Consider the following 25,510-nt stretch of genomic DNA (forward strand, 5'->3'; position numbering starts at 1 on the left):
TATTTGTTGACCTCGTTTCTCAGGATCTTATGGGTCCTCAAAAATTTTATTCAGAGTGTTCTGAAAAGCAAGTTTATAGGAAATTAAGGAACTTTTTACTTGGTTTCAAATTCTATTAGGCATCTGTGTTCTTGATTTCTGGAATGTAGACACCAATGATTTCACATGATGAAGTATTAAAGAATTAAGGTTTAGGAAAAGACATTTTGTGACACTCTTTTAAACAATAGCATTATAAACAGTATAAATGCAATAATACTCTGATTGGCCTTGGTCAGCATGACTGTCTATCTCTTCAACTTCTACTACATCTCCAGGCTTCCTTTCTATTCATTATGGGGGCAGGGCTCACAGCCGACCAGACTGTCTTGGCTGTGTCTTTAACTGCAAAGAGGTTTTGGCAGGTAGCTCCCTCTGGTTATGACAGGCTAAATTAAACTGTTTTGAACTTAATGCATATTATATTGATGGGAACTAGCTGTTTAAAGCACTGAGATTCATCTCTATATGAACCCCTTTATTTCCTGCTAGTGTAACTGTTTGTAATTAGCTAGTCCTATATAATAAAAGCATAGTATGCAAATTGTCCCCTTGACCATGAGTTCTTCCGGGAGTTCAACCAGGGGGCGGGGCTGGCTGGGCGAAGGGAGGGAGGCCCTGACGGGCAGCAGGCAGCTGGGGGAAGGGAGGGAGGCCCCAGCTGGCCGCTGCCAGCTGCTAGAGACCCTACCAGTGCACAGTTTTCATGCACTGGGCCTCTAGTTATTAATAATAGGAAGAAAGCAAAAGACAGGGCAGACATTCATGGTCATCTAGGCAGCTTCACCAGGAATCTGCAACTTTATACTCCCCAGGAAACCACCTGTCCATTCCCTTCAGATCCCTGGGGGAAGGGGCCCAACAAAGGGGAGATGGAATTCTCTGAAGTAAAGTCGGGGTGACATAGGGAAAATACTTGCCTGTCAGCCTAACCTGGGAACAAATGTAATTGGCTAGAGGGGGTGCAGCCTCTGCAAGCACTGGAATTTGGGCCCCACATGCAATGGTGGAAATACAAAATAACCTAGCCAGATGCTGGACTGGACTGTACAAATATGGAGCAGAAACTGGGCAATGGCTTTAATCCTAGCCCTGCTGAAGACACACTGGACTTTTCCCCTGGTGGGATGGAGGGAGATGGGACCTTGGAAACCCAGGGATTTAATTCCATGCAAATAAATATCACTCATTCTCCCATGCAAGTCTTCAAGAATTCCTTTTCTCATGACATTGAAAGAAGCCCACTTCCATCAGCAATAGGTGGGGGCGAAGAGAACTCACCACTGATAACACGAGGCCATCCTTTGCTGTTGTGAATATATAATGTTTACTTGTATTTAAAACTATACATATATAAGAAAAATACGTTTTTGAAAATTGAAGATATTTTCTTATTAACAGAATGCATGAGAAACAGTACATGATTGTTAATGCTAGTAGAGGAATATAGAGAATACTAGAAGCCCGGTGCATGAAATTCATGCACGGCGGGGGGTTGTCCCTCAGCCCAGCCTGTACCCTCTCCAATCTGGGACTCCTGGAGGGATGTCCGACTGCCCGTTTAGGCCCGGATCGGGCCTAAACGGGCAGTCGGACATCCCTCTCACAATCCAGGACTGCTGGCTCCCAACTGCTTGCCTGCCTGCCTTCCTGATTGCCCCTAACCGCTTCTGCCTGCCAGCCTGATCACCCCCTAACCACTCTGCTGCCAGCCTGGTTGATGCTTAACTGCTCCCCTGCCAGCCTGTTTGCCCCCAACTTCCCTCCTCTGCCAGCCTGGTCACCCCTAACTGCCCTCTCCTGCAGGGTTGATTACCTCCAACTGCCCTCCCTTGCAAGCCTGGTCCCTCTCAACTGCCCTCCCTTGCAGGCCTGGTCCCTCACAACTGCCCTCCCTTGCAGGCCGGATGCCTCCCAACTGCCCTCTCCTGCTGGCCATCTTGTGGTGCCCATCTTGTGTCTACATGGGGGCAGGATCTGTGACCACATGGGGACAGCTATATTGTGTGTTGCAGTGATGATCAATCTGTATATTATTCTTTTATTAGATAGGATAGAGGCCTGGTGCACGGTTGGGGGCCAGCTGGTTTGCCCTGAAGGGTGTCACAGATAAGGGTGAGGGTTCCCTTGGGGTGTGGGGCGGCCTGAGCGAGGGGCCTGTGGTGGTTTGCAGGCTGGCCACGCCCCCTGGCAACCCAAGGGGAGGCCCTGGTATCTGGAATTTATTTTCCTTCTACAATTGAAACTTTGTAGCCTGGAGCAGAGCCAAGCCTGGGGCTCCGGCAGCCATTTCTGTGGCAGTTAATTCACCTTCTACAATTGAAACTTTGTAGCCTTAAGCGGGTGAGCCCGGCCAGGGTGTGCGGAAAGCTTTGCTTCCCCTGTTGCCGCAGGCAACCCTGGCCTGCTCTCTCAAGCTCCATTCTGCCGCCATTTGTTTGAATTTGTTTACCTTCTATAATTGAAACTTTGTAGCTTGAGTGGAGGCTTAGGCCTGCAACGGCTATGGAAAGCTTGGCTTGCTCTGTTACCTGGGAAACCTTGCTCTCTGTGGCTGTAGCCATCTTGGATTGGGGTTAATTTGCATACTCGCCCTGATTGGCTGGTGGGTGTGGCTTGGCTGGTGGGCGTGGCTTATGTAGCAGAGTGATGGTTAATTTGCATATTACCATTTTATTAGAGAGGATACTTTATAAAAAACAACATGCATTTTGGAATGTGTTTTATTTTTGCTCTGTTAGCACATAAAATGATGAAAATCTGTGAAAATCTGATTCTGGAGAACCCGAGGGTTCTTATCTCTTTCCTGTGACCCACTGTAATATCACCTTTGAAAATAGTAAAAATAATACTTTTTGCTGGGTTCAAACTTTACTTGGAGCAAAGAGAGGTAGTTAAAAGCTTTTGTTTAAAGCTATTTGATAAGTTCTTACTGAGAGGAAGTAAAAGCAAAAAGAAATAACATAGGACTTAAATGAGCAAGAGTCAGGTGATGTGGACGTTTTATTCAGGGATAATTGAAGACTGACATTCTGGTGAAAGGCACAAAGGAGAATTAATGGCTTATTCCAAATTGAGGGTGATTCTTCAGGAAGTATGCTGAAGGATATACTTGGCAATAAATTTGACAACTAGCATGGTCTCTTTGCAGGTTGACTTTATCTGAGATTCTGGAAGTAGAAAACCAAATTTGCCTTTATCTCGAAGCTCAAAGGCAAATGTGTGCTTGATGCCCAGGTTGTAGGCCCAGTCTAAAGATGAACTTGATGTTCGGTCTGTAAAATATAAGTAGTAAATATTTAATTAAAACAAATACTAATGTTTGTCTTGAAATGGAAATTCACTGTTGTAAATTAGCAATAAAAATAATTATGTGTACAGTTAATTGCAGTAATGAATGGGAGTAGTGGTCTGTGTAACATAGAATGTAAAATATAATCATAGCTTTGATACTCACACACATTTAAAAAAATGCTGTGCTTTCAAAATTATATTTTGCATGGCTCAGCACTCTAAATTGAGTTTGTTTCCTGGCACACAGTCTCCAAGGGAGGCATTCTGAACCAGGGCAAGCAGCTGAGGAAATCACTGAGGAGGGGTCACTGGTTGCTGAAATCCCACCAAGGAAAACTATACATATAAACTAGGCAAAATTACATTCTTTCTAACAGTCCAGGTCTCTTTATATTCATGTCACTAAGGTAAACTCTTTTCATAGTAAAAAGACCAAGAAAGTGGAAATCAGTTACCTTAAGCATATATTTAACCCCCTAATTCAACTTTTCCATGTCAACTTTTATGAAATTTTATTAAAAATGTTATTATTTGGTAAAAAGATTGAAAATATAGACACATCAAGAAGTTATATACACATAAGGTTTGTATAAGTGCATATAAATACCAATATGCATTTATGTAATAAAAAAGTATTTTTTACACATAAAATAATTTATATTCCAGGACAAGTATTGACATTAACATTTTAGGTTTGAAAGTTAAGAATTCAAAGCTGTGATGAGAAAAGAGAGAACACCTATTTCAGTGCAAAGAGGTAAGATTGGCTCTTAAATTATCCAGCAGGTATTTATTGAATCTTTAATATGAATAATTCACTTTACTTGGCATTATGGAGGGTGGGAGGTGCAGAGTAGAAAGATGAAGATGCCATTGGTGTCTTTAAGAACTTAGAATTTAGGTGAGAGAAGTCAAAGATGCACATTAATAGAGACTAGACAGAATATATAAATACCATAGGAAAGGTACAATGTTTTATGAAGTTTTTAAGGAAAAAAGAGATCATATGGCTGGTGAGGAAGATGGCACTTCAGGCCCAATGCCTGCTCCTCCGTGATGGAGGTGATACTGGAGGGGAGCCTTGAAGAAAGGTGCATTTTCTCAGATGGAGATGTAAGAAAGGCATTCTGGTCAGTGAACCACAAGGATGGAAAAGCATGGAGGAGTTTTTAGGGACCGGTGACATCCAGTTGTACTGGAACAAAGGGAGCTGTGAGAGTTTGTAGGCAAAACTTCGAAAATCTGATAAGTCAGGACAAAATGACTTGTTTGGGAGGCAGTAACAGCCATTTCTGTGCTGTACTTAGGATGGTTAATTTGGACTGAAAAGAGTAGAGACTAGGTAGGAAGTAGCGCAATAAAAGCCTGAGCTAGTATAGACTCGTCACACTGGGAACAGAATTGAGAGCTCCATGTAAGAAACACTGGAATGGAAAAGTCACAGAATTTTATAAAAATTAGTGATATTTCAATCTGCGTGGCTGAAAAAATCCACATCATTAACACAAAAAGAAACTCACAGAGGGTAGTGATGGGGAAAAGAAAGAAAGACACAAGGATATGTTTAGATCAATCAGGAATCTGGAAAAATGAATTTTAAAATTTCGGCAGAAGCATCATAGGCGAAATTGGTTTGCATAAAATCATTATATCTTTTTGGTGGATTAATTCTTTTATTATTATTAATGTCTAGAAAATTTCTTTGCTCTGAAATTTACTTTATCTGATATTTAATATGGCCACTCCTTCTTTAATTAATGTTTTCACAATATATATTTTTCAATTTCAACCTGTCTATGTTATACCCACCATATATCAATCTATAGTTCTGCCAACAAAAAATCTTCATTGAGTTTTACAAGATAATGTTTTTGTTGACATTAAAACAATTTTCTTCTTTCAAAGAACATTAGGTGCAAGGAACTTACTGTAATACAATCAAAACAAGTAAAAATAAAACTGAACTAAGCTAGGAATTTGGTTTTAGACCAAAGGAACCCACAAAAGTGATGCTGGTAAATTAATGTATTTTTAAAAAATGTTATTGATATGTATTAAATATAATAACCAGCACTTTTATATCAACACTAAGTGAAAATTCTATTTGAACCAAGAGCTGAAGCTAGAGATACATGGTCATAAGTTGAAATATTTTCTCTGCCCTTCTGTTTGTTAATATAATCTCAGCTTGAATTTCTCTTAGTAGATAGACATTGGGTATTGTGAGCTACAAATTTGAGGTTTTGATTTTCTTCTTTTCCAGATGTATTGTGGGAAACAGCAGTAGGTTGAGAAATAGGAACACATGTAGCAATTTTGGTGTGTTGGAAGGCAATAAAAAAGGCACTTTGAAATTAACTTTTTAATTCATGATGTAACTCACAAATGGATGGTTTTAATTCTTGCTAACCAGGTACTATTTCTAGATGGCAAAGGATTGGATATGCTGTAAATATGCAAATGTAAACATTTCACAATCTTTTAACACCAATTTTGTCATCTAAATATTGCTGCTTGTGGCAGAGTACTTGGTATACCATTTGACTGTGGTCTGAAAAGCTGATTTTTGTTCCTGTTCTGCTCTAAAGTAATAAAACCTTTCTGTATGTCAATTTTACAGTCTATAAATGAGGGATTTACCTAAATAAGATCAGTGGTTGTCACATCTAGTTTCATCTTAGAATCTCTTTGGGTGCTCCAAAAAAAAAAAAAAAAAAAAGAAAGAAAGAAAGAAAGAAAGAAAAAATGCAAGTGCCTGGACCCAGCACAGATTAATGAGATCAGATTGCTTTGGGGTGGGGCCTGATCACCTGTATATTTTAAAAGTTCCTCAGATGACTCTAAAGGGAAGTGAGGCTTAAAAACCATGAATTATATCAACAATTTTCAACTGGTGTGCCACAAGAATTTTTAAAATAAGCAATACCTGACTATTTAGTCAGGGGTACTGAGCTCTTTCCTCTTAGATTGTCAAATAAGAAAATCACAACAGCCTGCACAAAAACAATAGCCATCCCCTGTGAATGAATCAAAACTATACCCCCCCCCCTTTTTTTTTTTTTGGTCAGATTGCAAAAAATATATTTTTGTTGTGCTGAGGAATTTTAATAATTAGTTTATGTGTGCCGTGAGATTAAAAAGGTTGAAAACCACTGAATTAGATAATCTTTTATGGTTTAATTTTTTTTTTGGCTTTAAGTTATTTGCTGTGTTTGCTTCTTAGGTTTAAATTGTAAACATTTATTTTTTTTTCTGGAGGTCAGAGATCTCTCCACAATTTGGGTTTTTAAAATGCTCTTTTTCTTCTATCTCTATCAATTCAAAGAGAGAAAAATACTGGTGAGTTCTGGATGCTTTGTCCAAATCCCAGGACTTGTTAAGTAACAATCAGGATATCGGAATGACTAAGTTTTAATTGTGGTGCCTTTATTTTCTATTCTTATCAAGTCAACCATTTTGTACCCCTTACTTCTCATGAATGTTTAACATTCAATCAGGTGCTTTATTAAAGCCATCACTCCTAAGAGTTTTGAACACCTATCAAGCTGCTGCAGCCCTGTATGAAAGAGGCAATGCTTTTTGAACCTGAATCCCTTTAAAAATCTTTTAATATCATATAATACAAAGTTTAAAATACTGCTACACAGTTGTACACAATAGTAATTCCTCTTCACCCTATCCTCTCCTTTAGAAAGTGACACACGATGGCATGGAGCGATGGTATCTTTGTGTCCTAACTCTTCTCACCTATCTCTCAAAGCTCCAAATGCTGGGAAATTATTAGATAGGTGCTCCATAAATTAAATGATTGTGATGCAATGCAATGCATAGCTCTACTTTGCTCATAATTTGCATATACTAGTATAGATGTGGAAAGTGTGAGAGTAATAATCCTTTGATTTTCTAGTTGCCATTTGAAAAATGTATTCCTGTTTGGAACCCTTTGTTCTTTGATGCTAAGAATACCTGTGAGTTTTTCAGTTTATGGTTGTAAGAATTGCTCTTATATCATATCTGGGGGCTTATCTGGCCCTGCTATTTTTCAGTATCCACAAAGTAGGCTGCCATTTTAAGCTGGTGTTCTAGTCTGTTCTCTTGGTCTTTGCTTTGCTTTCTGTCCATTCACGTAGCTGGGTATATCATTTGTTTTGAAATCCTGTTGTCCTCCACTTGTATGTATAATGAATTCCTGGCATGTTGCAGCATGATTTGTTTGGATGCTGGTGATTGGCTGTGTCATTGTACATTTTCTTCAGCCCTTTGACAATGACTAGTGATTGCTGTTGAATGTTCTGTAGGAATGGGATTTGTCTGTTTGTTTTTTTTTAGTCATTAATCCAATTCCATAAAAAGGAGCCTCCAATAAGTTGGCTCTAGAAGTTGTATGTGATGGCTACAGCGTTTTCAAATTTCATGGCAATTGTTAGTTCAAAGTTTATACTTTCAGCTTGGGCAAGGGAAGTGGTTTATAAGGTATGGCAGGTAGAGTTATTGCAAGAAATCCACACATTTAAAAGGTATAATGGAAGTAAGCATGTGTTTTTGGTGGTGATGAGTTGTCCATGAAATGCAGTCTTTATGCTAAAAATATTGGCTATTTTTAGAGAGTGATGCAGGCTATACCAAGTCCAGTCTTGAGGTTTCAATCCATGTTTACTCTTTTTGGGTAAGTCAGGACACCACTTTCATTAAGACACCATGCCCTGCACCGTGCTAAATATTATGTGGTCTAAGAGGAGATTGGATGTACTGGTATAATTCTTGCTTTTGAGGAATTAAATTTTGTTAAGAAGTTAAGGTTTTGTAAGTAATTTCATTGGGAATTTTCCATAAAGTTTGGGCCTAAGAACTGAAACTTGTAAATGGTTTGGAGAAAAAGCAATTTTTACTAAAGTATTTCCACATTAACACCAATGGGATCTAGCTATAAGAGCAAACATGATCTCACTTTCTAGGGTCTGAATTAATGGCCTTTGGTGAAAACCAAATGAATGTATTTTCATTGCTTGAAAATATAAAAGCCTGGTTATTTTAGCTGAAAAAAAAAAAAAAAAACCACCGGAAAAAAAATCTATGCATAGTGGTCAAAATCATGGTCTTTGGTTTTTGTTAAAACCTGGGAATGAATCGCAGTTCAAGTATTGCCCAGTCATAGGGTATTCTGAGGATATTTGGTCATGTTTACAGGTACTGTTCTGTAGCTTCTTTTTGCATCTCAATAATATATTATTTTCTGGCTTGTAAGGAATATAAGTCAGTAATATAAAATGCAAATTACTAGAAAGTCTAGAAATAGGGAAGAGTAAGAAGTACTGAGACACTAAAATAAAACTACAGAACTAGAGCCCTGTACCCTCCGTTCTTAATCCAATATAGATTTCCGTTAAACACATTAGGAAGGGGCTGGTGAGAGATAGGAAACTGGTTTTATACGGTCAAAGTGGCTGAAACTGTTGGTTTCCCCATTTTCTCATCAGGAGCTCAGAAAAAGACTATGCTTGCTTGGGAGACTAGCCTAAGTAAGAAAGAACCCAATTAAAGATAAATGATTAAAAATAAAAGTATTCCCTCCTGGGTGGTTCAGCTGACTGGAGCGTTGTCCTGTACACCAAAAGGTTATGGGTTCGACTCCTGGCACATACCTAGGATGTGGGTTTGATCTTCAGTAGGGGCACATACAGGAGGCAACTGATTGATATTTCTTTCCTTTTTCCCCTCTCTAAAAAAGCAGAATAAAAACACATCCTCGGGTGAGGATTAAAAAAAAAAAGGAAGTATCAACTCTGCCCCAATTAATTCTTATCATTCCTGAGAGTAAAATATTGTGTAGCTGATGGGAACAAGAAGAGGGATGGATTAAACTCTAAATTGTTTTGAATAACTTCTTTTGACCTCATAACCTTGTAAAAAGTTCAGTATAATTTGTTTCTAGAAAAATATCCTCACCAACCGCAGATTTTATCCCCCAGATTCACATATGATTTAAAATCACCTGTTAAAAGTAAAGGTTAAATTAGCAATTCCAAATGTTCTAATACAAATTTACAAATTCTATACTTTTCTTAAATATTCATAAAAAAACAATTAGGGAAAACGACACAGTAAGTAATAGGAAAACCTTACAAATTGTTGATGCTATTGGGCCATAGATGTAGTGGGTTGCATATGGAGTTGATAAAGCATCGGTGCTGATCTTTGCAACTTTGGCCTATAGAGAAAGGGAAGTTAGGAAGTTAGGGTACTATGTAAATGCCATTAATTTACTGGTGATTTAAAAAGTCAATTATACTGGTTACTTTGCATTTGAAGATCAAAATAAAATAAATGGTTAAACGAGAAATGTATTTTCAGTAAGATATATTGTCATTGTGAAGACTTCTAAATGTGGAATCAGTTATCTGCAATAATGTCATATCTCATTTTGTGTTTCTACACATTCTTTTCTCTTTGTTTTTTTCTTCCTCCCTCTCTCACTTCCTCCATCTCTTTATTCCATCATTTCTTATAAAAAAAACCCATATCTTTCTTCTTCCTCTCGGACTTTGTTCTGGCTTCAGTTTGGTTTTCTTTGAGCTTTGGTATTTTATTTTATGTTTTTAAATTAAATTTATTGGGGTGACATAGGTTACTAAGATCACATAGGTTTCATGTGTACATTTCTATGATACATGGTCTGTATATTGCACTGTGTGCCAACCATCCAAAGTCAAATCATCTTCCAACACCATATATTTAGCCCCTTAAAACCTTTACTATCCCCTACCCCCCTTCCTTTGGTAACCACCATACTGTTGTCTGTGTCTATGATTTTTAGTTTTATAACCTACATAGGAGTGACATCATATGGTTCTTAGCTTTTTCTGACTGACTTATTTGATTAGCATAATATTCTCAAGGTCCATCCATCCTGTCACTGGCTTCAGATTTTTGTCTCTTTCAAGCCTGTTTCGTCACTCCTTCCTTTGTCTTTATAGGTTCCACATTGCCATAGGTCTTCCTCTGCCTCAGATTTTAGCATGCCAAGGGAAGAAAGGTGGTGTACCTCTTTAAAATAATTCTGTGAGCCCTGGCTAGATTTGCTCAGTGGATAGAGCATCAGCCTGTGGACTGAAGGGTCCTGGGTTTGATGCTGGTCGGGGAGCTCCATCCCCGGTGGGGGGCACCCTGGAGGCAGCCAATCAATGATTCTCTCTCATCATTGATGTTTCTATCTCTCTCTCCCTCTCCCTTCCTCTCTGAAATCAATCTTCATTCTTCTCTGAAATCAATAAAAAAATGTATTTAAAAAATAGTTCTGTGAAATTAGAGTTTTATTTCCAGAGTAGCATTTCATGACCTTTAACACACATTAGTATTTTGTGCTATGAGAATGATTTATTGGAACAAACTTTAGTGAAATATAGTCACTAAAATATTTGTACTCTAATGGAAGATTTTTTAAGTCTATATAATTAAGAAATACATTTTTCTTAATTTAGTTGCTATATAAAAACTCTTACTTTATTCAAATAGTTTTGTGTGTATATTTCTATTTTTTAAATCTGTAATGCCATTTTCTTAAAGGCAGATTGAAATTGTATTGTTGTGTCTTTGTGTAGGTTATTAATACTCATGGATTCAGATTTTCACCTATTTGGTTAAAGAAATGATTCTTGGGCCAAGATTGCTTGTATGTTTTCTTAGTTGTATATGTACAGATGGTTTTAATGATTGGTCCAAATCTCTGCTTCAATTCAAAATTAAATGCTGTTTTGCTGAAACAATTGACTGAAGTCATAATGACAATTGTGATCACTTAAAAAATTAAAAATAATTTCATGACGTAGTATTTGAACCATAGCTTTTACTCGCTGTGTTATATTTGCCAACTACCAAGGGATCTGGGACATTGGATTTTATCTGTTTTATTTCTTTTCTTCTACAGCAATTAAAAATATTTATTTATTTATATGGATATTCATTTATTCACATTTCCAATTCCTGTAATTCACTGAAATCCATATATAGAATTCCTTTTTTTTTTTTTTTTTTTTTATGAAGCTAACAAATTTCCATAGAGTGGAAAAGGAAGCTTAGTGGATTCTAGTTCTGAAAAGACTGAGTTCTTAGTGAGGAAGTTTCACAAACATCCTTTGATAGTAATAGTCTTCCTTTGGATAGTAAAAGAATTAATATAATTTCCAAGCTGATCTGGAGAATAAAAATACAACAGACGTTCTTAAATCTGGTGTCTCAGGGATAGGAATAACAGATGTCTTTGCTATTCTATTAGGCTTTTACTGTGTGTGGTTTTTACATTATGATGTATTGTAAATGTTTAACTATCTACGTAGTTATAGAATTCTACCCTGATGGCCCAGACGTTTCTTCCTACTGGCTTTATCTTATAATCATGTTGAAAGATTTTTATTAACTGTACTAGAGGCCCAGTGCATGATTGAATCATGCACATGTAGGGTCCCCTACATGCTTTCACTTTCGATCACGGGGGAGCTGGGTGCCTGTCCGCTGGTGCACCAGGCCTTTCAGAAGCCTCTGGGGTGGCGAAGGCTTCTGAAAGGCCTGGTGCCTGAGGGGACAGGCACCCAGCTCCCACGCTTTTGCTTTTGATCGCGGGGTGGCTGGGTATATGTCCGCTGGTGCACCAGGCCTTTCAGAAGCCTCCAGTGCGGCGAAGGCTTCTGAAAGGCCTGGTGCCTGAGGGGACAGGCACCCAGCTCCCACGCTTTTGCTTTTGATTGCGGGGGAGCTGGGTGCCTGTCCAATGGTGCACCAGGCCTTTCAGAAGCCTCCGGCGTGGCGGAGGCTTCCGAAAGGCCTGGTGCCGGAGCGGACAGGCACCCAGCTCCCCTGCTTTTGATGGTCCGTGGTGGGAGGTGAGCTCGCTGCCCCAGAGGCCCCTTCTGTGCCGCAGCACAGCCATGGTGCAGACGCTGAGCTGGAGCCGCCGCTGGCAACGTGAGCTCAGCGTCCCTCCGGCCCAATTGGCCACCCCGGCCACCCGAGTCCCACCCCCTCGCACCTCCTGGCCAATCGCGGGCATAGCGAAGGTACGGTCAATTTGCATATTTGTCTATTATTAGGTAGGATACTTTTATCACATGAAAAATTAATCTAAGGATTATGATTTTTAACTCCAAGGTAAACTTCATTTGTTCTATTCTTTGGTATTAAAATGTGGAATTCTTTTAATTTAACCTAAGTTGTTAATGAAGAACAGACTGAAAGTCAATGGTGGTGTGAAGACATATGCCACAGGATTTTTGCTACATACCAGTTCCTCCTGGTCAGGTGGCAATTCTGATGTGTATCCATAGGGAAACAATAGCATCTGGGAGTAGGAGTGCATGGTGATGTAGCCCCTGATTGATTTCAGGTGGCTTAGAATGAAGTTAGTGACAGCTTTGGTCTCCTTCTCCGACTCTGGGGTGGGACCTGCATAGGTTTCCCCACATGGGTCTTTGGTGGCAGGAAAAGCTGTGGAGGGCGTGGATGGAGGAGATCACAGTCTGCTCCCCCTCAGCACAGCCCCACTTCTTCTGATGGGGATTCACAAAGTGCTTTAAGCATGTTAGTCTCCCAGGTTCACAGGGCCCCTCTGTGTTTCTGGTGTGGTAGTCATTGCAGACTAACTTTGTACACACAGCTCAGAGTCTAACAGATTTAGCCCAGTGGAACATTCTTAGCCTTGTTTATTTCTCCTCCTTTTCCCAGTCTCAGGAGTAATACTCCAGAAGCAGTCCAGGGCCGGGGGCCAGATAGAACCCAGTTCCAATTCAACCCCAGCTCTAACTTGCTGGCTACTTTCTTTGAGCTCGAGTTACTTCAATCTGTTTCAGCAGGCAGCCCTCAATCAGGGAAGCTGCTACTATCATGTTCATTATGATAGAATAGAATTAAAAGTTGAGGTGGTATTTTCAACAAAGTTAGGTTATGAAAAATATTATGAATTGGGGTAGTGGTAATTTCTCCTTGAGTATATATAACGATCAAGTCATATTTGTGTAGCAAGTACAAAGTCATCTGATGTAGCAGGTCTTTGCTTATTATTATTGCATTTCCATGAAACCTTTCACTCTCTCTCTCCAGATGTTTCTTTTCACTGAACATCTGAAGAACTACCTGTATGTTAGTTTTAATCACTGGCATTTCTCAGCTGTTACCAGAACAGGATGAGGAAGCACCTGAGATCTCTCTTCAGAATATCTGAATTTTTGTACCTCTGGATTGTGCTTAATTTCAGCAAGCTAAATATATTAAGTGAGAGATGGTTTGATAAACAATCCCATGCCCCACTTCCTCCCATACAACAAAACATTCATAATACTTCTATTAGAGTGACGATTATCTTTCATTTTTCAGATTAGAAAATTAACACCGCAGAGCTACTGAAATAAGTAGGTGGTTTAAGTAAATTCAGTGTCTAAACACTCTTTATAGCTCTTTTGCTTGAGATCAAGTCAACTCACAGTCCCCGAGGCATTAAAGTTCCTGTTGAGGTCAGTGCCGACGCACTTGGAGCCTGGGTTCTTGGGAAGATTTTTTCTCCACATGCGTTTCTGCAGGATCAGGTGATGGAAGCGTTTACAGCAGATCAGTTTGCGTTTTTCAGGTTTATCATTTCAGATCCTCTCTGCAAGTGTCTACAGCTTTACTGGAAATCTATCTAATTAAACTGAGGCCCTTTATTATAATGAAAAATATATTGTTTTTGCATAACGTAATATTTTCAGAAATATTGCTTTTTATATTAATATTCTAAGTTAGTTTTAAAAACTGTTGATTAGTTCTCAGTGTTAGAAAAGATAAATGATGTCCTGAAATTGCCTATACTTTAAATTAGAACTTCATTACATCGTTCACCATGTATAGATTCAGATATAACACAGGTCAAATTGTGACTGTAGGAGCATACTTTTCAGAAAAGGACTTGAAGAGATAGTATTTGTCTGGAAGTTTGTTATTAATCTTGTTTAGCAACAGCAGGGAAATAAAGGATCCTGTTAAAAGACAGACAGATATCTGTGCCACTTTTTAATTTCTTTTTTGATACTTTTTAATTTCTTTTTTGATACAATTATTCCTCCTCAAATTCTGTCCCAAGTTGATGGAATACAGTGACTTTTGCTTTGAAGTCAATGTGTTCATAATATCTTTAAATGACTTTTATTCTTAGCTAAAATATGCTTTAGCAAATATATAACATACATTTTTATAATTACTGCTTTATTTTCTTTTTCCACACTACCAGTTTCAGCAGCAAAAATTTCATATTATTTCTTTTTATTAATTTACTTTTATTGTTGAAAGTATTATAGATGTCCCCCTCCTTTTTTCCCCATTAACCTCTTCCATCCCATACCCTCCCTCCCAGGCCTTCACTACACTATTGTCTGTGTCCAAAATTTTATATTATTTCAAAGACATCTATGTAGCTAGGAAATCTTGCTTGTCTTAGTCTGAAATTGAGATTTTTTTGTTTTGTTAATTCTCACTGAGGATATTTTTTCCACTGATTTTTAGAAAGAGTGGAAGGGAGTGGGAAGAGGGAAAAGAGAGAGAGACACATTGATTGGTTGCCTCCTGCACAGCCAGGACCTGGGCAGGGAGATGGAACCTGCAACTCAGGTATGTGCCCTTGACTGGAAATCGAATCCGAGACCCTTAGGTGTGTGTGTGCGCGCGTGCACATGCACCAATGCTCTAACCATTGAGCAACACCTACCAAGGCAGTTACCCAAATCTTAAACTTATTGCATAGCAATTAGTGTGCATTAAAGTCAGTAAGTAATATGTTGTCTAAATGCAAAAGAGAAACTACAGAACAGTTCCTGTGTCCATGACCAAATATACCCATCAATGTTGAACACAGGAAGAACATAAAAATTCATTCGGTCCAGGAGTTTGGTCATAATTTTGTTTTCCCCATAAGTTTTGGTTGCCTGTGGGATAAAAAGAAAAACTGAAGCTATTGGTGTAAAGTTTAGTTATCATGTGGAAAGCTGTGGTTATAATAGTAAAACTGCCATTCCTTAAGTTATTTGCCCAAAGTCACATGATTTCAAACATATTTCTCCTAAACTGCAGAAAAATAAATGACCCATATAGATGACAGAGAAAAATGACATTTATTCAGACTAATTAAATTAATTGAACTGAGCATTCTTTACAGGATCATTTCATTATTGAGACTTGTAGCATTTCAAATGTAGCATGCAAGATACATTTCATAGTGAGAATAGAGGCTAAGTGAAAATTAGCACAACTTATTTTAAATGGATTAGTTCCCTCACATTCCTTATGTACGTATGGATTGAGTTTGTAAACATAAGAATATGTAAATATTGGAGAGGATTCATAAATTAATCATAATAAGATTAAATAAAAATGTTTATTGATAACTCAAGCATTTAGAAATTGACCAACATTTTTCCTCACATCTGACTGAAATTTCTCTAAGTATCTGGACTTTCTATAGCTACCTAAAATCTCTGTCATCCTTCTTGGAAAACCTCTCTGGGTACAGCTATACTGGTGCCAGGAGATATCTTATAGTCTTATGATGGGTTTCCTTTATGGGTTGCATAAGGGAAGCTCGGGCCCTCAGCGAAAGAGCTAAAACAGGGCAGTAATAAATCAGTTCTACTCGCAGATTCATTCCCAGTGAAACTATCATGCCCAGAAAGCCACTGTCACATATTGCTTACATAAGCTGTGGAAAGAGAAAGTTATATGTAGTAGGAGTCAGAATACAATAGATATAGAGTGAGAGGAATAACAAACTTTTTAAAAAAGTGAGTCATTTTTTCCTTGGGAAGGGAATTTAAGTTTGCAAAGTGCATGTGTGGGCAATGAAACACCTAAACAGAAATTAAAGATCTGTGCTTTGAGCTTACTGAAGAAAGGCCATGTTTGTGGATTGTAATCTATAATAATAAAAGTGTAATATGCTAATTAGACTGGACAGCCGTGGTGGCGGGGCCAAGGCAGAGGTGGTTAGGGGCAATCAGGCAGGCAGGCAGGTGAGCAGTTAGGGGTTATCAGGCAGGCAGCTGAGTGGTTAGGGGTGATCAGGCAGGAATACAGAGTGGTTAGGGGCAATGAGGCAGGCAGGCAGAGTGGTTAGGAGTGATCAGGCAGGCAGGCAGGTGAGTGGTTAGGAACCAGCAGTCCCAGATTGTGAGAGGGTGCAGGCCAGGCTGAGGGAAAACCCCCCTCCCCCCAATGCACGAATTTTGTGCACCAGGCCTCTAGGATTAAAATAGTGTCAGATTTTCCATACTTAACTATAAGAAAACTTCTCATTTTGTAACAAAAGAACTTTCTTTTCATTTTTTAAGCTGTCAGCTGGAATTTAAGAAGTCTGAAGGAAGGTGTCAATTTTATAAAACCAATGCTAAGTAAAATCGGAGCATTTATTTCCAGGCAGCACCAAATATAAGCTTGTCCAGTTCAGTGGAACTGCACTTGTTTTGAGGGGAGTTGCCACTTAGTGGGGTGCTGAGACTTGGCATTCAAGGGAGGGTTGTGTGGGTGTTCCATTCACTTACCTGGTAGACGAACCACTGGCAGAATGCTGGGGAGATCCATTCTCGTGCATGAATGCCACAGTCCATAAAAATAGCCTTTCTTCTTTCATCCTTTTCCCCAATCTATTTAAAAATAAAGTCAAGATATTTTGCATGAATTCATAGATTGATCTCTTATTGTCCTATAGCTCATTCACATTCTCAAAGCAATTCTTTCCCCTGTCTCCCATTGAGTGAGTACCTGTGTAAGCACATATGTTCTCAGGGAGGACCATGGCATATATCCTTACTAGTAAATGTCTATACATAATTCATAATTTATTCTATAGTGTATTTTTCAAAAGTCTTCCCTAGTGTCAGATTTGTTTTTAGGGTTATTTTTTAAAATCACAATCTATTGTTTTTCTTATTTTACTGCTAATATCCTTTGGTCTGAGACATAGATTATAAAATTGCTTCTGTTTCTGTCATTTTCTTTTGTTTTTCTGTCTTTATAACCTGGGGATATTTTGCTTGGAGTGGACAAGATTTTGTGGTTGTGTTTGAAGTGGGTGTTTGAAGGGCTGTCATTTTGAAGAGAGGTTAGATTTGTTTGGTGTGGTTGGAGAGAATGGATGGATGGGAGTTTAGGGTAAGGAAGGGCTTCCCCGTTATTAAGGGATGCGTCAAAATCCAGCAGCAGCTGACTGTAATAATCAGCTCGGTTATAGAAGGAAATCCCCTTCAACATGGGGTGGAAATGCCTCACTCACTGTTCTGGGATCCTATGATTCCATGATTCTTAAATTTATCTTTTCTTCATGATATTTTAGTAATCGGTTTCACTGAATTTTAATGGGATAGAAAACTGTTTTATACACCAGAGACATCATAAACTCTTATAATAAAGATACAGAATAAGTAAGATGTTTGTCTGCATTTATCCACTGCATCTGACAAATGGTTTAATCAGGAACTTTTTTGGTTCCACCTGAAACCAACTGTTACTTCTATTTTAGAATGGATGTCTAGAGCTTAAATGTTCTTAAAAAATAACTTTTTATTGTATCAAAATTAGCTATATGTGGCAAAAGGTAACATTAAAATTCATGTTTTTCAACAATAATAAGAATCAGTAGTTCTTGAATTATTTTTACCTTGAGAACATACAGTGGATTATTTTCAACAGTAGTTCCAATTTTAATACGAGAGACCATGTCAGGATGCTTATGCACCATTTTTTCAGTCCAAGCAACAATCTTTTTTTTTTTTTTTTTAAATTTCTTTATTGATTAAGGTGTCACATATTTGTCCTCATCCCCCCATTCCCATCCCACACCCCTCCCCATGGATGCCCCAACCCCCTGTTGAACTTAACCATTGGTTAGGCTCTTATGCATGCACACAAGACCTTTGGTTGATCTCTCCCTTCTCCCCCCACCCTCCCCTATCCTCCCTCTGAGGCCCGATAGTCCGATCGGTGCCTCCTTGTTTCTGGTTCTGTTCTTGTTCATCAGTCCATGTTGTTCATCATTTCCCCTAGATGAGCGAAATCATGTGTCACTAGAGATGTACTTATAAGAATTGAATGTGCGACGGGCAATAATAGTTATGCTGACAGGCAAAAAATCAGTCTGTAGTGAGTTTCTTTCTGGGCCAACAGTTCTTTTGAGACCCAATATCAATGTCCACCAGTTCCTTATGAGTACATGTCGGCACTGACCCCTCAGCTCTGGATGGTGGACAAATGGTGATAATGCAGGTCCGACTCCCTCTGGTTTGGTCTCGGCCGGACCCAGGGGGGGCACGGCTTCACCCGGACCCGGGACCCAGGCTCACCCGGATCCAGGGGCCCGCGGCCTCACCCGGACCCGGGACCCAGGCTCACCCGGATCCAGGGGCCCGCGGCCTCACCCGGACCCGGGACCCAGGCTCACCCGGATCCAGGGGCCCGCGGCCTCACCCGGACCCGGGACCCAGGCTCACCCGGATCCAGGGGCCCGCGGCCTCACCCGGACCCGGGACCCAGGCTCACCCGGACCCGGGACCCAGGCTCACCCAGATCCAGGGGCCCGCGGCCTCACCCGGACCCGGGACCCAGGCTCACCCGGATCCAGGGGCCCGTGGCCTCACCCGGACCCGGGACCCAGGCTCACCCGGATCCAGGGGCCCGCGGCCTCACCCGGACCCGGGGCCAGGCTCACCCGGATCCAGGGGCCCGCGGCCTCACCCGGACCCGGGACCCAGGCTCACCCGGATCCAGGGGCCCGCGGCCTCACCCGGACCCGGGACCCAGGCTCACCCGGATCCAGGGGCCCGCGGCCTCACCCGGACCCGGGACCCAGGCTCACCCGGATCCAGGGGCCCGCGGCCTCACCCGGACCCGGGGCCAGGCTCACCCGGATCCAGGGGCCCGCGGCCTCACCCGGACCCGGGGCCAGGCTCACCCGGATCCAGGGGCCCGCGGCCTCACCCGGACCCGGGGCCAGGCTCACCCGGATCCAGGGGCCCGCGGCCTCACCCGGACCCGGGACCCAGGCTCACCCGGATCCAGGGGCCCGCGGCCTCACCCGGACCCGGGACCCAGGCTCACCCGGATCCAGGGGCCCGCGGCCTCACCCGGACCCGGGACCCAGGCTCACCCGGATCCAGGGGCCCGTGGCCTCACCCGGACCCGGGGCCCGCGGCCTCACCCGGATCCAGGGGCCCGCGGCCTCACCCGGATCCAGGGGCCCGCGGCCTCACCCGGACCCGGGACCCAGGCTCACCCGGATCCAGGGGCCCGCGGCTTCACCCGGACCCGGGACCCAGGCTCACCCGGATCCAGGGGCCCGCGGCCTCACCCGGACCCGGGGGCCAGGCTCACCCGGATCCAGGGGCCCGCGGCCTCACCCGGACCCGGGGCCAGGCTCACCCGGATCCAGGGGCCCGCGGCCTCACCCGGACCCGGCCAAGCAACAATCTTAAGAACAAAAGCAATTTGAGGAATTAGAATAAAAGAAAAGTAAGTGACAACAAATGTTGAGGATAACTCTTTTTCTTTTTTCTTTTTGGAAGCACAGCCACTGTACTGTACCTTGATCCAGGCATTGCATTTTGCATAGCTGTGCCTGCCTGGGATATTATTTTTTTAACATTAAACTCTTTCTCAATCGCTTCTTGTAGATCATGAATCAAGATTCTGTTTGACAGAGGAATGATAAAATGCACATTTACTAGGGAAAAAAACACATTTATCTTTAATTTGCAGAAAATTTCTCTTCCCTTTTCTTTATCTTAGATCAGGTTATTCTCTTACCATAGCCTTTAGACATGTCATGTGTCTGGCTTCAGATCTTTCCATTTATCTATAGCTGTGCTGTCCAATATAATAGTCTATAGCCACACATGACCATAGAACACTTAAAATGGGCTTGTCCAAACATAGATATTGCTGTACATGTGAAATAGTTCACTAATATGTTATATTCATTACATGTTGAAATACTATTGTGCATATGCTAGATTAAATAAAATATTTTGTTAATATTGCTTTTTTAACAAAAAAAAATACTAGAGTATTTAAAATGGTGCAGGTGCCTTGCATTATACTGCTATTGGTCAGTGCCACTCTATAGTCACTCACAATCTTCCTTCAAAGCACACACATTCACAACATACAACACAGACAAAAGTGGGTATTCTTATGCACAAATCTAATGACTGTCCTGAGAAACTTGAGTAACCATAATAATAAGCATTTACTTAGCTCTTACCATGTGCCAGTCATTGTTCTAAGTAACTTTCGTACATTAACTTATTTAATTTCCACATTGAGATTATTATCCTCATTTTACAGATGAGAAAGCTGAAGCATAAAGTGTTTCAATAACTTGCCTACGGTTACAGAGGTAGAAAATGGCTAGGCTGATTTGGAGAATGTGAAAAAAGATGCAGGAAGAATCACTGGAAGGTTAGTGTTGAGGACCAGAAGGTTTACGTCTCTATTCTCTTATCTATTTTATCCTATCTTGACTTATATCCACTTATGACCTCATTGAATCATAAGACTTTAATGGCAATCTGAAGGTCGTCCATAGTTGTAACTCCAGTTCTGGCTTTCCCCCTGAACCTACCTCTCCTAAATTCTTCCCCTACCTGTCCTATGACTTGCACATCCAACTGCCTACCTAACATTTTCACCTGGATATCCATTTATTTAGTATGGTTCAGGTACTGCTTTACACACATTATTTTATTTTATGTTATTTATATCACCACCATTTTATAGATGGGGACATTGTTGTTCAGAAAGTTTAAATACAATTTGTGTGTGGTGGAGTTGGGAATTTGAATGCCAACTTGCCTGACTTAAATATTTATATTTCAAAAATACCACTGTCATCATATGCACAGATATTTTTGTATATTTTGTCTGTTTAGGAATTTTCTATTTTTCTCTACAGATTTGTTTTCCTATTCTTGTGTAAGCAATAAACCATATTTAATTATAGTTTTAATATTAAATTTTCATAAGTGTCTCATTTTTGTTTCTAATTTTTTTAGTAATTTCACCTATTTTTAATAAATGTCTTGTCAGAGTCACTTTAGAAACTATTGAAAAAAATGGGCTTTTGGTTAGAATTGTATTAAATTATGAATAAGTTTGAGAAGAATCTTATCTATAATAATAAAAGCATAATATGCAAATTGACCAAATGGTTGAACAACGGAACAACCATCCGGATGACCTTCCAGACGACCTTCCGGACAAAGCCGGGGCTGCAAGGGCGAGAGGCAGCCAAGGCAACCAGGGCTGTGAGGCAGCGGCCGAGGCGGCCAGGGCTGCGAGGTATCTGGGGCTGCAAAGACCTACCCTTGCATGAATTTGATGCCTTGGGCCTTGAGTAATTAATAATGAAGCATAATATAGGCTTTTTATTTTTCAGATTTCAGTGAAATTTTGTATTTTTTTGTTTATTCATATGTTTTTATTAGTCTTGTGAGTCACTCTTTTCCTACTAAATGTAGGAACTGATTATTATTTATTAAAAATACATATTGCTTTGGTTTTACTTATCAGCCACTGTATTAGTTTAAAAACTATCCTTTTTATTTCTGATAAATTTTAGTTATATCTTCAGGGTTTCTGTGTAGTTATTCTGCAAAAATTATACTTTCTCCTTTTTTCCAATATATATTTCTTTTTTTTTTCTTGCTTTATTGCATTGGCTAAGCTCTCTGAACAAGGGAAATAATAGTGGTGAAAGAAGGTGTTCCATTTTTTGTTTCTGGTTTTAACAAGAAATCTGTCTTTAACTATTACGTATATATAATATTGATTGCCATTTTGAGATTAATATGGCAGTATCTATATAGCCAAATTATTATCATCCATTGATGTATGATTGCAATTAAAATTCATTATTAGATTTTGTAATATACTAAATATTATGTTGCAGCCACAAGAGATTTACGAGCACCTTCACAAAATGTTCATCTTATTTTAGTTGTAAAAAGCTTGTTTAACCAGGAGGAATACATTGGAAATAGGGAAAATGACTTGCAGGAAGCAAGTATACCATCAATAGGTGATAGCTGACAGCAAAGAAAGCAAAGTGAAATTACATGGACAGAGGACTTAGCAAACATAGCGGTCAGATGTAAGTCCAAATTACCCAACATATTTTGGGAACTTAGCCCTTGAAAATATCACTCTTGTAGCACAGTATAAACATTTGATAATGATAATCTCTCAACCAAAAGTAAACTATATTTAATATCCTCGATTTTGTAGGGTAGTGTGGCCTTTAATGGAACTATTTCTGTGAAATATTTAAAATAAAGGATTTTATGAAGTTGTACTTATCTGAACAATTTATTTATTTGGATTATCTCTTTTCTCATTTCCTATAAAAAAACCCCACATTACTTGCCCGGCAGGCATGGCTCAGTGGTTGAGCGTCGACCTGTGAACCAGGAGGTCATGGTTTAATTTCTGTTCAGGGCTCATGCCTGGGTTGCAGGCTCGATCCCCCGTGTGAGGTGTGCAGGAGGCAGCCGGATTCTCCCTCATCATTGATGTTTCTATCTCTCCTTCTCCTCTCCCTCTCTGAAATCAATAAAAATATATATATTAAAAAAAAACATTACTCTGCTTCTGTTGATTAAACACATATGTATTTTTCTCCTATTAGCAATGAGTCCTATGTAGGAAGATGCTGTCTATTTTTGAACATTTATCCTAGTCATTTAGCACAGTATCATATACTCTTTCACTTCCATAAATTCTATCAAGTAAGGAAGCAGGAATCTAATATGAAGAGGCTCTATGATTAGACATTCTTGTGTTCAATCCCAGTTTGGCTACTTAATACTTGTTGTGATCTTGGGCAGGTTAACTATCTCTCTGATTACTTACTTTTACGATGGTACCAAACATACCAAGCAGGATTGTGATGAAGATGAAATTCAGTGAAATATGAGATGTACTTGGCATGTCATAGGCATCCACAGAACTTCAGTATAATAGTGAAGATGAGTCACAAAACTGACAACTACTTTACAATTTTAACATGTCTTTAAACTAGTCTTTGTCTTTGATGGTATGCACTTGTTTGACTGATTTCTTCCATTTCTCATGATAATGAACTGTGACACTGCAGCACCCACTCTACTTTCAGTTTCTTCATGCTGATTGACTGGCTGACCTGAGTTTGGAGGAAGAACATAAATGAGGTATACTCCTAATTGGAGTTTATTTAGCACATGAGTCCAAATACTGCTCATGAACATTGATTCCTACTAATAGCACTGACAAGCACATTATTATGCACATTGTATGTAATTAATTGTTTGCTTGGCTTTTGACTTATGATGAAGCTGGGATTTCTGAGAAAAATATTGTGACAATTTCAGAATCAGATGGGGCATGCTTCACTAAAACTCACACAAAGCCTGAGAAGGTTGGAAATTACATTTTGGGTGGTCACTACAGACATAATTAATTATTTTAAGCTCTAAAGAGGTCATGTGGCTTTTGCTCTACCTGAATTAATAGAAGTAGAGGAACCAGGCCAAAGAGACATTTTATGTTCCCAAAGGTTGATTTGTAACATAAATCAGTATTAATTAATAACAGGAAGCTCGTATCAAAGAATATTTTTAGACTTAACACTTATCAATTTAGCTCTTGTGATAACAGCAGCAAAATTGTGTGAGCTAAAATATGACCTTTGCACAAAGGCAGCACCATGAGGAACCAGAGCAATGCCAGACTGTTTCTGTTAGGGAATGGACATTAAGCCCAAGGCTGAAAATTAAGCACTAGGGCCAGACGTTATTTTCATGAGCCCTTCCAATAACCAGCAGCCAGGCTAAGACAAATGAAACCAATTACCTTCTCTCAAATATTATTTTAGAACTCCAATAATTGCTTAATTTGTTAAAGATATTTCTAAATGTAGGTGAAATGATAATTATCACTGAGGATTTAATGATATGAATGGCTAATGTTTATCCAGTCTTTCTTATGTGCCAGGCACTCTGCTCAGTATGGCATTTACATTTAATCTTTCAATCTTTACTTCAGCACTATTAACAGGGTACCATTATCACCCCCAATTTTATACAGGTTAGGTAGATTTCCAAAGTTCTCACAATTGGTAAGATATAGAAGTGGGATTTGAACCTAGAGATCTGACCTCTAGTTGTGAACCATTATACAACAACGCCTTCATTACAAGGAGTAAAATAAATCCCTGGAGAGTGCCGTTGAACCGGCAGTTTGCTTAGTCCACTGAGGTTGTGCAAAGTTTGCCCAGTGGCCAGCTCTCCTGGAAACATGTGTCTCAATGTTAGGGAATAGAGGAGAAATTCAGAGAAGAGGCAGGATGAACCCTATCTTGACCATGTCAAGGACCCTCCTTCTGCTGTTTTTAGAGAGGAACAGAGAAGGAATGATGGAGAACTGTGGGCTAGTGTACAGAAGTCCCCCCTTATCCATAGTTTTGTTCTTCAAGGTTTCATTTACCTGTGGTCAACTATGGTCCAAAAATATTAAATGGAAAATTCCAGAAATAAACAATTCATATATTTTAAATTGCACACTGTTCTGAGTACCTTACTTCATCTTATTCGTAGACATGATATCATTTCACATCATCACAAGAAGAAGGGTGAATACAGAACATTAAGATATTTTGAGAGAGAGACCACATTCACATAATTCTTATTATAGAATATTGTTATAACTATTATATTTTATTATTAGTTATTGTTCATCTCTTAAGGTACTTAATTTGTAAACTAAACTTTATCATAGGTATGTATGTACAGGAGAAAACATAGTTCGTGTGTGTGTGCATGTGTGTATGCACGTGCTCACAATTGTGTAAACACATGTAAGTTGTCTTTCCTCTACTTAATTTAATAGAATAAAGGAACCAGGCAAAGAGCGATTTTATCGTCTCAGTAAATTTTCATGAAAGCTCTATGACACGCCATTTTAAAGATGAAGAAAGTGAGGTGGAGAGAAGTTACGTAAATTGTTCATGTTAAATACCTAATGCCTGGTGTAAATGGGACTGGACCACACTCTGCTGCTTTCTACTGTGACCAACATCTCATCAACATTTATAGCAGGTATCAACATAGTACTTGTTTTACTCTTGGGCATATAATATATAAAA

General features: G+C 39.7%; 1 protein-coding gene across 1 annotated transcript in view; it reads right to left on the reverse strand.

Moving 5' to 3' along the window:
* Window positions 1–3,126: 3,126 nt before the first annotated feature.
* Window positions 3,127–25,510, reverse strand: part of CPA3 (carboxypeptidase A3) — a gene marked incomplete at both ends in the record, with an annotated part of 29,054 nt that continues 6,670 nt past the window's right edge. The window contains 9 exon segments of the mRNA XM_079767226.1: window positions 3,127–3,314; window positions 9,457–9,541; window positions 12,608–12,810; window positions 13,799–13,892; window positions 15,165–15,275; window positions 16,884–16,985; window positions 17,999–18,100; window positions 19,918–19,965; window positions 19,968–20,022. Coding sequence (XP_079623352.1) covers window positions 3,127–3,314; window positions 9,457–9,541; window positions 12,608–12,810; window positions 13,799–13,892; window positions 15,165–15,275; window positions 16,884–16,985; window positions 17,999–18,100; window positions 19,918–19,965; window positions 19,968–20,022 — 988 coding nt within the window.

This window comes from Cnephaeus nilssonii (assembly GCF_951640355.1).
Source record: "Cnephaeus nilssonii genome assembly, chromosome: 3".
NCBI lineage: Eukaryota > Metazoa > Chordata > Mammalia > Chiroptera > Vespertilionidae > Cnephaeus > Cnephaeus nilssonii.